Source organism: Mobula birostris, chromosome 2 (assembly GCF_030028105.1).
Source record: "Mobula birostris isolate sMobBir1 chromosome 2, sMobBir1.hap1, whole genome shotgun sequence".
Taxonomy (NCBI): domain Eukaryota; kingdom Metazoa; phylum Chordata; class Chondrichthyes; order Myliobatiformes; family Myliobatidae; genus Mobula; species Mobula birostris.
Genome location: NC_092371.1, coordinates 64,336,508 through 64,353,617, shown reverse-complemented (window position 1 = coordinate 64,353,617; position 17,110 = coordinate 64,336,508). Strand labels below are relative to the sequence as shown.

General features: G+C 40.5%; 1 protein-coding gene across 1 annotated transcript in view; it reads left to right on the top strand.

Moving 5' to 3' along the window:
• LOC140187107 (myosin regulatory light polypeptide 9) overlaps positions 1 to 13,046 on the top strand; it is a 30,700-nt gene extending 17,654 nt beyond the window's left edge. Inside the window, exons 2-4 of the mRNA XM_072242064.1 lie at positions 4,508 to 4,708; positions 8,677 to 8,838; positions 12,423 to 13,046. Coding sequence (XP_072098165.1) covers positions 4,525 to 4,708; positions 8,677 to 8,838; positions 12,423 to 12,595 — 519 coding nt within the window. The 5' untranslated portion in view covers positions 4,508 to 4,524 and the 3' untranslated portion in view covers positions 12,596 to 13,046. The remainder of the gene's footprint in view (positions 1 to 4,507; positions 4,709 to 8,676; positions 8,839 to 12,422) is intronic.
• The last annotated feature ends 4,064 nt before the right edge of the window (positions 13,047 to 17,110 follow it).

Genomic DNA, 17,110 nt, shown 5'->3' with positions numbered 1-17,110 from the left:
CACCGAGCACCATCCTCTGCCGAGTGCTTCGACCCCGCCACGGCCACCAAGCAACAAGCAAAGCCGAGGACTCGGGGCCTTCTCCTCCGGAGATTCTGAACCACACAGTAGCAGCAGCAGCAAAACAGGCATTTCAGAAGTTTCACCAGATGTTCCTCTACACTCTCATGTCCATCTCCATCAAATCAGGATTGTGCACGGCACCCTACTTGACAAATAACAGACATCACCACCGGAGTAACCGCTGCGAGCTGCGTCGCACTGCCATCTTCATGCCAAGTTACCTCTTGCTCATGATGTTTTTATAGAATGTATTGTGATTCTCTTTAATCCTACCTGCCATGGACCTTTTATGACCCCTTCTGGTTCTGCTAATTCACTTCTTGAGTTCTTTTCTTGTTTTTTTTAAATATAATCTTTAAGGTCTCTGTTTGATTTTAGCTTTCTAAACCTTTTCCTTCTTGATAAAGTTTACCTCTTCTCTCAACATCCGAAGTTCCATTACCTTGCCATCCTTCCTAATGGAATATTTCTGTCCTGTGCTCTGTGCAGTTGGTCTTTAAGCATCCTCCACATGTCAAATGTGGACTTAACCAGAAACAGATTGTCCCAATTAACTCTCCCTCATTCCTCAATAATACTCTAATAACGTGTTCTGCTTCAATTTAATAATCTCCCACACGGTTAATACTTACCCTTTTCTATAACAACTTAAGCAGCTGTGATCACTGTTCCTTAACTGTTCTCCACTGAGAGATCAGTCACCTATCCAGACTCGTTTCTCAACACCAGGTCCAATATGGCCCCTCTTTTTATAGGACTAACTACATATTCATATAAGAAACACTCGTCAATGCACCTAACATATTCTGCCCCATCTAAACCTTTTGCACTAGGAGGTCCCAGTCTGTATTAGGGAAGTTGAAATCACCCACTACATCTTTCCTTAATCAGCCTTCATGTACCTCAATATCTTGGTACCTATCGGGGCATCTGTTGTATAATCCAACAGAATGATTGCACCTTTCTTATTATTGAGTTCTGCTCATAAAGACACAGTGGATGACCTTCTCCATTATGTCCATTCTGAGTGCAGTTGTGATATTGCCCTGATTAATAGCACAACTCCCTCCCATAGTTTTGCACCATTAATTCCAATCATACATGAAGATGAAATGCTCACTGGTGCAAAAGACTTCACAGAGGTTGAGAAGGATAAGAGGGGATAATTTTTCACTGAGAAAATTGCAAAGCTTATCATTTGAGATATATATTTGTGGTACTCTTTAGTTTGACCATATAGGATACTAGGATGAAGATACATAATCATAAAATTGTGGGAAAGATAAGAATGCGTAAAGGATGCAACATTCTCAGAGACTTTGTTTGCCACATGTACAACAAAACATACAGTGAAATGTGTTGCTTGCATCAAATCAACAAGGATTGTGCTGCGCAGCCAGCAAGTGTTGCCATGCTTCTGGTCCCAACATAACATGCCTATAGCTCACTAACCCTAACCATGCATCTTGGGGATGCGGAAGCAAACTGGAGAACCTGAAGGAGACGCACGCGGTCATAGAGAGAACATATAAATTCTTTACAGACAGCAGCAGGAATCAAACCCTGATCTTACAGCTGGTGCTGTAACAGAGTTACGCTAACCACTACACTACCATGTTGCTTTGGGTAAGATTGGCAGTAATTTGAAGTCAAAATGATGTGCTTCTAAAGGAAAAGATGGTGACAACAGATTTGTAATTTGAGGTGTAGGTAGTGTGAACCATTAACATCATCAATCAACCAAGAGGACAGCTGAGTTGCCAACAGTTTAGTTATAATAGAAGCAAGTGAATGAAAGATGGCTCTGAAGGACAGGATGATCTCACGGAGAATGACAGAAATTTAAAATGAATTTATAAAAAAGATATGAATTCAGGAGTAGGACAACATGGACAACAGACGAAGACTGGCCTGATGGACAAGAGGAAGGGAGGAAATTGGCCCAGGCAGCTAAAGAAAAGTCTCAATGTTTGTCAGACCAGAATCAAGGATAAGAGGGGAGCTGCTGGAAGCAAGGAAATCATATCATAGTGTAACTCAAAAAGCAAACCCTGCAGCTGCTGGGTATCTGAAATTAAAAACAGAAAATGTTGGAAATATTCAGCATGTCAGGCTGTGGTGGAAGAAGCAGGCTGATTTCAAGCTGATGGCTCTTCATTTGTTCTGATGGAAGCAATCAACAAAAATGTGATTCTGTCTCTCTCTCTCTCTCTCTCTCGCCACAGATGATGCTTTACCTCCTGAACATTTCTGACAAACTCAGATTTTATCTCAATATAAGTCATTACATTTAGTTTAAAAAAAAACAAAATTAGGGAGTAAAACTGCAGAAGGAGACTAATGGATTTTTTTTCTTGGGGAGTTGGGTAGGAGTGATTGTAGAGCACTGCAAAATGGAATGACTGACCTTAATAAACACAATTCAAAATCATTTCAAATGAAGTGGCAAAGCAACAAGTAACAAAGGCAATAAAGGACACATTGGCTCAGTACAATTTGAATTCCACTCCTTTCTTGTGCTTCCAACGAGAGACTAATTAAAACCAGAGCCAAAAAAGTGAAGCGTGCGGAACTGTCCCATTTCCTGTAAGTTGCTATTTTTAAACCACTTTTAAAAACACTACTTGAAAAGTAACTGAAATTTATAAAACAGGGAAAATTCCTCAAATGGACAATTATCATGTAATTGTTGTTCTTTTAACTCAGAATTTTAATCTCTCCGATAAAGTCCTTTTTACACCCTTCCTGACACGTTGTTTCTTCATAAGAGGTTATCTTTCAATGGGGGACCTATATTATCTATTGCATATGCTCACTGAAGTTGTGAAGGGAAGCTTAAAGTCGAAAGGTCTGCTTGCGATTATGCTCAAAGCAGAATCTAACGATGGAATCTAAGCTTGAAGATCTATAATTTCACCCCAATCTAATATTTGCTGTAAATGCAACAAATTTAAGTATTATCTTAATTTGTTTTAGCTTGAAACACTAAATATTGATTAAGGACAGCGGGTACATGCGGTGATATTTAAACAAATCTCCCTCACCTGGATCAAGTACAGAGACCTAACCCAAACCAAACTTGAAAGTTTAACTAGATTACTGAATCTGACATGTATAATTAGGCCCCAGCAAGCTCAGCTCTTGTAACTAGACCCTAGCACAGTCAAGCATATTCCTGTCCTAACCTGCTGCAATGCCTCGCAGTCAGAAGGCACTGGAGAAACTTTCCCTTCCTTACACAGGACTGCTACATTCCTTTAGTAGCCCTTTTCCTCTACCTCATCGGCTAACACCATTCAAACCTAGAGATCAAATCTGGTATCTTGCCAAGGAGAATGGTTCACAGCTTTTAGCTTTAGGCCATCCAGGAAACAAAAGTACAAAATGAAATGTGTCCCCTATGAATAATAAAATATAAATCTGCGTACAAGGGAAGAGCCACTCATGGCATGTAATTTCAGAGACTGTTAAGTTTTACAATGCTCTACATAAATTCGAACAACAAAATAGTGGAATAAAATTTAGAGTCATTTCATTATAATTGCAATTAAGTTTTTCAAATGGGCTCAAACAGATGCTCTCAAAATTGTTACCTTAAACACAAAATTAACTTAAACCTTTACAACGTTGCTCATTAAATAGCAGAAAATAAAATTTGGATTGGATTATTTCAGCTCTAATAGAACTGGGATGGAGAAGCAAATCAGCATATTTTAAAAATATATGTACTCCCACTTCAAAAATTCAGCTTTCCAAGATCATTTTTTATTTATTTATTGAGATACAGCACGGAATAGGCCCTTCCAGCCCTACGAGCTGCTCCACCCAGCAACCCCCTGATTCATCACAGCCTTATCACAGACAATTTATAATGACCACTTAGCCTACCAGCCAATACATCTTTGGACTGTGGGAGGAAACCAGAGCACCTGGAGGAAACCCACATGGTCACAGGGTGACAATACAAAATCCTTGCAGGTGCGGCCGGAATTGAACTTGGGTCACAAATACTAACCACTACGCTACCGTGCTGCCCCAAATAATTAAAAGAGAAGTGTGACTTTTAAAAGTGAACATACTGTACCTTTGGTAATTGAAGAGTTTTAAGATGATTTTAAAATGAAATAGCTGTATTACCTCCAGCTAAAACCTGAGTTTCTGTGGAAACAGAACCTATTTATGGTATTTTAATATGGTAAGCGTTACTCAACTATGTACTGAGCTTTGGACCGTTTCCCAAGTTAAGAGATTAATCCAAGTAATTACTTCTAGGATATGTGGCTATGTAAAAGAAAAGTAGATTTAACTCTTTTTAGGGGTTCTGTGATTTTCTCAAAAATTCAAGGGCTTCAGACTTACTAAAATATGAATCCAGAATGACATACAGCCAGCCACTGATATTCCTTAAGTAAACTTTTTATATTTTCTGTTCTCTATCCGCCAGACCACTAGGGTACCAAAATGTCCAGCAAAAGAGCAAAGGCAAAGACTGCAAAGAAGCGCCCCCAGCGTGCGACTTCCAATGTGTTTGCAATGTTCGACCAGTCTCAGATCCAGGAATTCAAAGAGGCTTTCAACATGATAGACCAAAACCGTGATGGCTTCATTGACAAGGAAGATCTTCATGACATGTTGGCTTCTCTCGGTAAAGTTGTTAAATATCATCTAAAATTAACGTGGCTTTCAGAGGACCTGAAAATCGCATTTATTAGTCAACATTAGAGCTTCAGACTCTCTAATGTCGAACTGTTTGTATAATATGCACTCAGTGGCCACTTTACCAGGCACAGGAGGTACCTAAAGTGGCAACTGAGTATATTTCTGTATGTTTTGTGGACTTCTGCTATAGCCCATCCACTTCAAATTTCAACATGTGCATTCAGAGATGCTCTTCCACACACCACTATCTTCTGCAAGTGAGTGGCTGTCTGAGTTACTTTCAACTTCCTGTCAGCTTGTACAAGTCTGGCCATTCACTCATAGAATCGCCACTCACTGGACTTTTTTTTAATTTATCGCACCATTCTCTGTAAACATTAGAGACTGTTGTGTGCAAAAATCTCAGGACATCAGCAGTTTCTGAGATACTCAAACCACCCCATCTGGCACCAACAATCATTCCACAATAAAAGTCACTTAGATCACATTCCTTCTACTATTCTGATGTTTGGTCTGAACAACAACCGAATCTCTTGACTGTGTCTACATGCTTTTATGTATTGAGTTGCTGTCATATGATTGGCTGATTAGATATTTGCATTAATGAGTGTTACGTACCCCGTAACTGGGTTGCCAAACCAGCAGAAATGGATCACTCAGTTGGAGTCTGAATCACTGGAACTAAGAAAGTTTTATTAAAGAAATAAGCAACACAGTACTCTAATCGAAAGAATAATAATTGCAACAGTTCAGCAATGATAAACACACATGTCCACAGAACTAGGATAATAGGATCAATCAAGCTCTATCTTCATCTAGGGGTAGATGACCAGTTTCAAAGTGACGCAAAGTTCAGTTCACTTGAGTTCAGTTCAGTTCACAGTAATCACTGCTGTGCCGTGGGAGAGAGAGCAAATGAATATTCAAATCGGATTCCAAACAGACCTTCGATATTCCTCACAGTCAGCTTTCGGGCGAGCCCTTTGTAATGTCTTCTGAGGTCACCAACTGTGACCCCTCCGTTTCAGATACGATCGTTCCTCTGCAGTGAACCTTGCACCCAGGCAAGGGCGGACACATACCAGGTTCCCGCTGATCGTAACTTTCTACCCTGTGCGTCTATGGCTTGGTCCCACGACCAGCCCTCCAAAAACTCCCACTGACTTGTGGGAGGCACACCGCTTCCAGGGTCTCGTTACCTCGTGGTGTCATGTGTGTCCTGCCTTAGCGAACCTGTCCCTTTTTATCCCCCTGCTGGGGTATCACCTGTCCATCACACTTCAAACAGTTCAGGGTTCAAAAAGGAGCCGATCTTGACAGTTCTCAGACCGGTGTCTCCTTCCGTTAAACCCTCTCGTCTCTTCATTAACATTTCCAAATGCTGCTCCATTGTTTTCCTTATCTCTCTTTCTCCTGAAGACAGGTGGCAGATCAATTGCTGATCCCACTGGTACCAGCACAGGACAGTTAACATCTTAGGCTATGTGTACTTTTTGTAACCCTCTTTCGTCACATGAGCAAAGTGTGGTCTGGAATCTCCGGAGGAGAAGGCCCCGAATCCTCGGCTTTGCTTGTTTCGGTGGCCGGGGTGAGGTCGAAGGTGCTCAGCAGAGGATAGCACTCGGGAGGCTGTATTGAAGGGGCTGGTCAGAGGCTCAAAGTTTTCGGACGGATGGACTCAGTGTCGGCTGGGGTCAGGTGCTTCCAATGCATTGGCAGTTGTCGGTGCCTGGAGGTTTATGGCATGGAGTTTCTCCCTTTGCCGCCTGCTATCGGGGACTTGGGAGTCGATCGGGGACTTTGAGACTTTTTTTTACCGTACCCATGATCTGTTCTTTATCAAATTATGGTATTGCTTTGCACTGTTGTAACTATATAATTATGTGGTTCTGTCAGTGTTAGTCTTCGGTTTGTCCTGTTTTTCTGTGATATCACTCTGGAGGAACATTGTATCATTTCTTAATGCATGCATGCATTTCTAAATGACAATAAACAAGGACTGAGTGTTCTTGTAATCTAATAAAGTGGCCACTAGATGTACAATACATCAGTGAAAAACATTCCACAGACACATGCTTGGACCTGCTGGCAAACATACCCATAACCCAACTAATATGGAAAGAAGCTGTGATATTACCATCAGCTGAGCAGCGTACCAGCCACCAGAACTTATGGTGCACTTGTTAACTCCTCATGGACCCCACTGGAGCAGCACAGGTTGCTCCAATAGCCCAGTTCTCTGACCGGGAATTGCGCCAGTGAGCCCACACTAGATTAACCTGGTCCAAAATCAGCAAGCCCATTGAAATCAATGGGAGAAATCAGCTACTAGGAAAATGTAAGATAAGGTAGATTATTTAATGCACTTAATGACTGTGAGTCTGCATCTGATAGTGAGAATATAAGAATGTCTAAGTCTGAGGGTATTTTAAGTATTTCAATATGTTTTTTTTCACTTTTTATTTTGGCTTCTTTTAGCAGATATTGAGTGATTTTGAATGTTTATGAAAATCAGAATAATCCAATTTCAAAGTTCAAAGTAAATATATTTTCAAAATATATTTGTCACCATATACAATCATGAGATTCATTTTCTCGCAGGCATACTCAATAAAATCCATAATAGAATAATAACCATAACAGGATCAATAAAGGACCTCACCAAACTGGGTGTTCAATCAGTGTGAAAGAGACAACAAACTGTGCAAATCCAAAAAGAAAACAATAATAATAATAATATATAAATAAGCAATAAATATTGAAAACATGAGATGAAGGGTCCTTGAAATTGAGTCCATAGGTTCTGGGAACATTTCAGTGATGGGGCAAGTGAAGTTGAGTGAAGTTATTCCCTTTAGTTCAAGAGCGTGATGGTTGATGGGGTAGTAACTGTTCCTGAAGCTGGTGGTGTGAGGCCCTATACCTTCTTCCTGATGGCAACATTGAGAAGACAGCATGACCTGGGTGGTGGGTGTTCCTGATGATGGATGCTGCCTTCCTGCAACAGCACTCTGTGTAGATGTGCTCCGTGGTGGAGAGGGCTTTACCGGTGATGGACTGACCATATTCACTACTTTTTGTAGGATTTTCCATTCAAGGGCATTTGTGTTTCCATACCAGGCTGTGATGCACCCAATCAATATACTCTCCACCACGTAGCTAACGAAGTTTGTCAAAGTTTCCAGTGCCATGCAGAATCTTCGCAAACTCCTAAGGAATTAGAGATAATTTAATTTAATTCTACAATTTAACTTGAGTGGTAGTTTTGACGGTCGATGAGTCTTCATGCAGGGCCTCACTGATTCTCATGCTGCTCTGTGTAACCGGGCCACTACGCTGCTATACCAGTGACCAGAGGGCCAGCCTCCTCGTGAAGACTGGGCCCAGATTCACACCACTGTCAAGTGTACAGGTGACAAATGATCTCCAAACGGAAGATGATCAAACCTATTCTATCAAATAATTGTCAAATATGAATTGAACTGAATGATCTTTATTGTCATTATACATAAGTACAATGAAACTCTCTTTGGCTTCCTCTCAGGCAATTAAGTAAAGCAGTAGATAAAAACAAGACAGTAATAGAAAAACAGTATTAAATAGATAAGTAGCAGAAATTAAGTTGCAGCAGCACCAGAATGTCACAGTAATGCACAAAGTGCCATTAGTGCAAGTGTTTGAGTCCTTGAGTGTGCATGTGTATGCTCACAGTTTCAGTCATTGTTCTGTGGGAGTGGTGTGATGGGGGCCACAGCTCTGGGATAGAAACTAACTTTATATAAATATAACACAGAAAAGCTGAGCAAAAATATTCTCTTTGCTAATTTTTGAAAGAGATCCATATAAAGCAGCTGCTTTGCTACATTTTCCTCCTCAAGTGCCTTTTATGGGTGACTCAGTCTTCAGCAAAGTATTGCATGCGGCTTACTTTCAACTTTGAACTCTTGTGTTCAGGAAAGAACCCATCAGATGACTACCTCGAAGGGATGATGAGTGAGGCTCCAGGACCCATTAACTTTACCATGTTCCTCACCATGTTTGGTGAGAAACTAAATGGAACAGATCCAGAGGATGTCATTCGAAATGCTTTTGCTTGTTTTGATGAAGAAGGAACAGGTAACCTGGTTTTTATAAGATTGAGTAATCTCAAGAATTTATTGCAAAAGCATAAAAAGAAGCATTCTAACTGCATAGTAGAATCATGAATAGACCTGACATCTCCTGCATCCTGTATTCAATCCCAATCTCCATTGCTGTAGAGTTTCTCCCTGTGACTATGTGAGTTTAAGTCAGGTACTCAAATTACCTCCATCATGTAGGTTTGTAGGTTTATTGGCTGTTGTAAATTACCACGTGTGTGGTAGAGAGATTTCAGGGGTGACTGCCAGAAACTAGGGAGATTTGAGGTGTCTTCCACTCAAGATCATGCCAAGCTAAGATATCCACCAATGTCAAGGCTCAGATTGCATTGTTTGTTTTTATGTTTGTAGGGATGGTCTTGGAGACAGAGAGGGGAATTACAGGTTTAGAGACAAGGATGAGGGGAGTTAGAGTTTAGCAAAGACCCCTAAGGTGCTTCACACAATGTGAGTAAAGGCACATTCCACAATTTCAGGGAATCCTAAAACCAATTACTTTTTAAAATCATGGTAAGTTCTGTAACAGAAAAAGAAGAAATGACTCTTTTTTCTTTGTAGTCTACTAACAGCAGATTCCACATTTTTGAAAAGTAAATCTTAGACAAAGTATCATTTGCATGTAATGTTTCTATCTGATCTAAAGGAAAACAGTCTTTGGCAAGATAAAGAATTGAATCCTCTCCCTGTAGTTCAGTGCATGTTTACTGACTGTCTCTTTAGAGAACAAAAGCACTTCAGCTTTGATTTACAGTCTCTTGTTGCCTGACTCCATCTCACTTGGAGGATGATAAGAAAACTACAGTTAGCTTCCGTACTTTTGCATCCTGAGGTAAAAACTGGGGTTGGATGGGAAGGAGGTAGGTTTGAGTAGAATGAAATAGGGTGAGGGTTAGATTCACCTAGCTTCATTTACAGGAAATACATCTATGTGAGCCTCAAGTTCTGTGAAGTTCTTGCTTAACTCTAATAGCTTTCAAACCTGAGTAGTCCCTTGGCATTCATTACAAGGAATCCCAGGACAACAATATTTAACTAAACATAATACCTCAGATTTATTTATTTATTTATTTATTTGTTCATTTGTTTGTTTATTTATTTGTTTATTTATTGAGATGCAGCGTGGGCTAAGCCTTCTCGGCCCTTCAAGCTGCATCACCCAGCAATCCCCTGATTTAATCCTATCCTAATCACAGGTAGATTTACAGTCACCAATTAACCTACCAAACAGTTCATCTTTGGACTGTGCAAGGAAACTGGAGCATCCAGAGGTAACACGCAGTCACAGAGAGACCATACAAACTCCTTACAGACAGCAGCGGGAATTGAGTGGGGGTTGCTGGTACTGTAAAGCGTTGTAGTAACCGCTACGCTACTGTGCCTCCTCAGCGGGAAGAATACCTGCCTATCTGGCCAAGGGAGGAAAGCAGCAGGTCAAGCATCATCTATGGTAAAGAGTAAAAGAGGGCAATCCTGATGAAGGGTCTTGGCCAAAAACGTCAACTGTTTACTCTTTTCCAAAGATGCTGCCTGGCCTGCTGAGTTCCTGCAGTATTTTGTGTGTGTTGCTTGGATTTCCAGCATCTGCAGATTTTCTCCTGTTTGTGAAGGGAGGAAAACCTATAGGCGTGGTTCTATTTTCTATTTTATAGCTCTCTCTCCATTCCTCTCTGGTAGATCATGTGAACAAAATTTGACATTGATAATTCTGTATCTGCAGTTCATAAAATCTACATGAACTTTTCTCATGGTCTAAAAATTAGGCAACTGTATGGACCACAAGACCTTGAGATATAGGAGCAGAATTAGGCCATTTGGCCCTTCACATCTGCTCCACCATTTCATTATGGCTGATAAAATTTTCCTCTTAGCCCCAATCTCCTGCCTTCTCCCCATGGCCAATCAAGAATCTATCACCCTCTGCCTTAAACATACATAAAGACTTGGACTCCACATCTGCCTGTGGCAAAGGATTCCACAGATTCCCCACTCTCTGGCTAAAGGAATTCCTCCTCATCTCCATTCTAAAAGGACGCCCCTCGATTCAGAGGTTGTGTTCTCTTGGTCTTAGATTCTCCCACAACAGGAAACATCCTCTGCACATCCACTCTATCAAGGCCTTTCATCATTTGATAGATTTTAATGAGGTTACCCCTCATTCTTCTGAATTCTAGTGAATACAGAGGCATCAAACGCTCTTCATATGACAAGCCATTCAATCCAGGAATCATTTTCATGAACCTCCTTTGAACCCTCTCCAGTTTTAGCACATACTTTCTAAGATAAGGGGCTCAAAACTGCACACAGTTCTCCAAGTGAGGCCTCACCAATGCTTTATGAAGTTTCGACTTTACATTCTTGCTTTTATATTCTAGTCCTCTTGAAACGAATGCAAACATTGTGTTTGCCTTTGTCACCACAAACTCAACCTGCAAGCTAACCTTTAGGGAATCCTGCACAAGGACTCCCAAGTCCCTTTGCATCTCAGCTTTTGTATTTTCTCTCCATTAGAAAATAGTCAAGCCTTTCATTTCTTCTTCCAAAGTGCATAACAATATACTTCCTGATACTGTATTCCATCTACCATTTCTTTACCCATTCTCCTAATCTGTCTAAGTCCTTCTGTAGCCTCTCTACTTCCCCAAAACTGCCTGCCCCTCCATATATCATCTTCGTAACATCTGAAAATTTTGCAACAAAGCCATCAATCCCATCACCCAAATCATGGACATATAACGTAAAAAGAATCAGTCCCAACACAGGCCCCTGTAGATCACCACTAGTCAACGGCAGCCAGTCAGAAAAGGCTCCTTTTATTCCCACTCTTTGCTTCCTGCCAATGAACCACTGCTTTATTCATACTAGAATCTCTCCTGTAATACCATAGACCCATAACTTGTTCAGAAGCCTCGTGTGTGGCACCTTGTCAAAGGCCTTCTGAAAATCCAAAAACACAACATCAACTGATCCTCCTTTGTGTATCCTGCTTGTTATTTCTTCAAAGAATTCCAACAGCTTAGTCAGGCAAGATTTTCCCTTGAGGAAATCATTCTGACAATGGCCTATTTCATCACGTGCCTTCAAGTACCCTTAATTATGAACTCCAACATCTTCACAACCACTGAGTTCAGACTAACTGGCCTATATTTTTTTTCTCCTCTCTGTCTCCCTTCTTGAAGAGTGGAGAGACATTTGCAACTTTCCAGTCTTTGGGAACCATTCAGGAATCTAGTGATTTGTGAAAGATCATTACTAACGCCTCCACGATCACTTCAGCCTCGCCTTTCAGAACCCTGGGGTGTACACCATCTGGTCCAGGTGACTTATCGATCTTCAGACCTTTCAGTTTCCCAAGAACCTCTCTCTAGTTATACTAACTTCACAATATAAAGTTTAGTTAACTGTATCTAGTGCTCTGCTACAACTTTCTAAACTTGGAGATAGCAATCTGGATTTTTACAAAGTCAGACAGGAAATGTGTTCATTGATATAATTAAGGAAATTGTACCAGTAATTGAACAAATAATAAAACTACAATGTCTAAGCATGTTCCATTTCCCTCAGGTTTCATCCATGAAGACCACCTGCGGGAACTTCTGACTACCATGGGTGATAGGTTCACAGACGAAGAAGTCGATGAACTTTTCCGAGAAGCACCAATTGACAAGAAAAGCAATTTCAACTATGTGGAGTTCACTCGCATTCTGAAACATGGTGCCAAGGATAAGGATGATTAAGTGTACTTCTGCTTGTTACTTTGCCAAATTTCAAAATCTTTATCAGCGCACACCAATCACCACTGATGCGATCCACTTACACTAAAGAGCAACTTTGTTTCCTGTGCATTTTGCTTGACATTTAAACCAAAATAGGATAGTACCACACAAATATTGGAAAATGTGGTGATAGAAAAAGGATCAAAACAATCCAAAAAAATATTGTTATTCCATTAATCTCACACAGAAATTGGATTGGAACACGAAGCTAATTAATCTGTCATTGAAGGTAAAAAATACAAGCTCCTCAAAACAATGAAATAAAAAGGGCTAAAAGTAAAACTTTAATAACAATGAAAGCAGGATTATTAGTAACAGTAGCTATAGCAAGATTTTGTACCTAGGTTTTATGTGAAACTTTGTACTTTTTCTTGAATATTATATGTCTAAATAAAAGCCTTATCAAACATGAGATGGCAGTTTATTCACTAACGCTATGTTCCACTACAATTAATTCGGAATGGAGTCAATAAAATGTCCTGGACCTATTTGATGTAATGTTTGCACAGCTAATCTCAGAATCAACATTCCCAAGTGCAGCAGAACTATATGAAATTTCAGCAATTATTTTTGTTATTTTCGTTCAGCAAAGTTGAATTGCTGTAAAACATGCTTTCTCAGTCTCATGAAGTTTGCTAAAATGAGATTTTTAGGAACATCATAGAAAGTGCCAAGTTGGATCCAATACTCTATCTTACTTCCAAAGAACAAATTGGCTGTATAGTTTTTATCTGCAGAGTAACTTCAGTTTGTAACAAAACACAACATAATTTATTAAGCATGACATAGTTATAAAGTCATCGAAACTTCCCCTTCACTTTGATGACAGTTGAGCACAAAACAACATTCAGTGCCAATATACTTCCAGTAAGTAAATCAGATGAGATTGTCAGGTACAGTTCTGGTTAGGTCGCCCTCCAGTCTTTCTCAACATAATTCAAAAAGGATGTAGATTCATGACAGCAGAAAACTAAAGACAGGTCATAGGTGAAAGGTGAAATACTTAAGGGGAACATGAGGGAGAACTTCTTCATTCAGAGGGTGGTGGAAGTGTGGAATGAGTTGCCAACAGAAGTGGTGGATGCAGGTTTGATTTGAACATTTAAGAGAATAAACTCTTCTAGTCGGGTACAGGTATCTATTTTAACCAACGTAGCATCAACAAACTCTGCCATCTTCATTGGGGTTGATGACTGGGCATGTCTAGTCCGGTGGTATTTATACCCCCGTTGTCCATCCCTCCTTATTGGTTAGTCCTCATCCAATCAATCTTCCGCTGTCCCACCTTGTGTAAAATCAAATTCCTGTTCTTACTTAGAGCAAGACCTTTGTCCTTGTTAAAATTCTTTTCCTCTAGTTTTATTTCAATGGCTTCCTTCACCAGGCGGTCCCTAAAGCTATTGGGATGGCACAGTAGCTTTGTGCCGTTGAAGTCAATCCTTCAATGTCCTGCTACCGCCGATTTCTCCAGGTAACTCAAATGGATGCACCTCCTGTGCTTCTTGATGCAGGTTTCCACCACGTGTCCTGCCTGGCCGATATACACAGGGAACCCTGAGTTCCACATCATCTTTGACCCATATAAGCTGTGATTTGAGCTTCCTTATGGGCTTGTAGATGGTATTAATCTGATATTTCTTCAGGATCCTGGCAATCCTTGCAGAAATTGTGGAAATATAGGGAAGACAGGTGGTAGCGATGGGTTCCTCCTCGTTGTTAGGTTTCCTGATTTTTCCATCGGCCCTTTGAAGTGCCCGAATAATTTCTTTCAACTTGTAGTCATTCACAATGGTCATAGAATTGATTTCAATGGCACAAAACTACTGTGCTGCACCAATGGCTTTCAGGACCACCTGGTGAAGGAAGCATTCAAATAAAACTAAAGGAAACAAACTTTAACAAAGACAAAGGTCTTGCTCTAAATAAAAACTTAAATTTGATTGTAAACAAGGTAGGACAACAGAAACCTGTGTAACAGTCTTTGCTCCACTGACCCCCCGCCCCCCGTTGCCTAGGGTGAATAGCCGTCAACCCCGCCAAACAGTGCAATTGCTTTGGTGCGGATAAGGTGTGAGTCACCCAATGATCAGCCACGACACAAATATGAAACAATATACAAAGTGCAAGTAAAGAATTATACTTTATAGCAAATTTTTGGTGTTGGGTTAGTAGAAACAACTACAAGAAAAGGCGCCACATAAGTAACTTATCAGTCTTGTGCACATAATATTTTAATATGTGGGAGCTCATGCCTCTGATTCCATCCACAATGTCCGTCCGAGACTCCGGCCACCCTCCGAATCCCCGAGGTCCGGTGTCCACCGCCCCGGAACCGCCATCTGTTCCTCACACGTCCGTCCTCTCTGCTTGCCTCCCGAAAAAGCCCGCGCTCCTCAACTCAGCACACATATACAAGATAACAGAACATGAATTCCATTGGCTAACAAATGAATACAATTTCCATTATCTCCCTGTATAACTCAAACATGGCAGTTACAGAGAGCCCCTTGCTCAGCAGTTAACATTACGAGAAGCCATTTTAATATAACACTTCAGAGAAGCCATTTTGGTAATAAGCAATCAACAGTTAACAAGTCCATCTAGTATACTGAGAGCCCTACACCTGATGGATGAGGACTATCTAATCAGGAGGGATGAATGACAGGGGTATAAATAGGACATCATGCCTGACAGTGACAGAGTTTGTAATCGAAACATCAGTTAATACCTGTAGCTGGCTGGAAGCCAGGGAGGAGTTTGTTTGTCACATACGCTGGGAAAGCTCTAGATCCTTTTTCATTTAAGAGAAGTTTGGATGAGTACATGGATGGAAGAGGTATTTATTTATATATTTATCGAGATAAAGCGTGTATCAAGCCTTTCTGGCCTTTTGTGCCACACTGCCCAGCAAACCACCTCCCAAACCCCTCTTTACCCCAAGCTAATCACAGGACAATTTACAATGACCAATTAACCCATTAACTGGTACATCTTTTAACTCTGGGAGGAAATCAACCCGGGCATCCAGAGAAAACCCCATGCATTCCACAAGGAGGACATACAGGTGACATCAGAATTTGACTCTGAACTCCAATGCCCAGAGCTGTAATTGCGTTGCGCTAATTGCTACACTGCCATGACGTATGGAGGGCAATGGTCCAGGTATAGGTCAATGGGACTAGCAGAATAATAGTTTAGCATAGACTAGATGGGCTGAAGGGCTGTTTCTGTGCCTTTGTGCTCGATGGTTCTGCAAAACAAATCATCTAAAAAGTAACAGGAAGAGCTATGGAAACGGAAGGATCTGAATAGTAAGTGGGGGCGGGGGGATGATAGTGGGGGTGCATGTAATGAAGGAAATCTATGGCTTAATGTGAACCCATAAAGTTAATTCAAGGTAAATTAAGCCAATTCTTTAGTCATAGTTTTGCTAAATTAAATAACTTTACTCAAAAAGGTGATAAACATCCAAATGAATAAAAAATTTCTCGGTTGTTCAAAGTACAGTCGTAACTGAGCTGAACACATTACAGTGTGAGAGCAGTAAGCCTGATGTCCTTTACTCCTACTTGGCATTCATTCACAGTTCAGTTGATGCCTTTCAATTTGGCATCTTTAACACAAGATAAATTCAGCAAGTATGAATGGGTCTGTGTGCTGAATAAACAACATCATGGTAAAACATGTAGATTCATTTTATTTTCCCAAATAACATGATAATTTGAACTGTTTTGTTGCATGTTCCTGAAAAGTGGTTACTAAGAAGTAAGCCAAGTTGGAAAACTGCTGCTGCTGTATCTTTATATTCTCCTTCCCTCACATGCAATCAATGATTGAAAACCTTATATATGCATATCGTTTTTTTAAACTTGTTTTCATTTCAGTTTCATTTTAACTCTACTTTCAGAATAGCCTTTCAATATGAATGATGATAAATCAGGGACTCCTACACCCATTGCACTGGGCCACACAACAGTACGTGTCTCCTAAAGTGTGATAGTGAGACCCCAGAAGATTAGCTTGGTAAAATTTACCAACACACATGATCATCTTTGGCAAAATCCAGAAAAATGAGATTTCAAAGACTCTGCTGGAATCTTGCAATCCCACTCCCTTGCACAGATGAACACGTTATTAAGTGGAAAGAAGGATACCCTCCCCCCACTCTGACCCCCACCACCCCCATCTGGTCTAATAATTGAGATCAGATTACTCTTAGAAATTCATTGTTGGATTATACTTTCCATTCACCTGTACTTATCTTCTAGTTCCTCTGTACTTGGCTACAGTTAACACAAGCACTTTACAGGGAATGGTTGACTGGCCTTGCATTTCAGATTTTACCTTATAAAATCTTCTTGGTCCCAGACATGGAAGCTGATGAACTTTCTTTCTGGGTTCCTCTCTCTGCAACTGGATCCTTGAGTTCCTCATTTTGAGACCACAGTCTAAACGGATCAGAAATAACATCTCGCT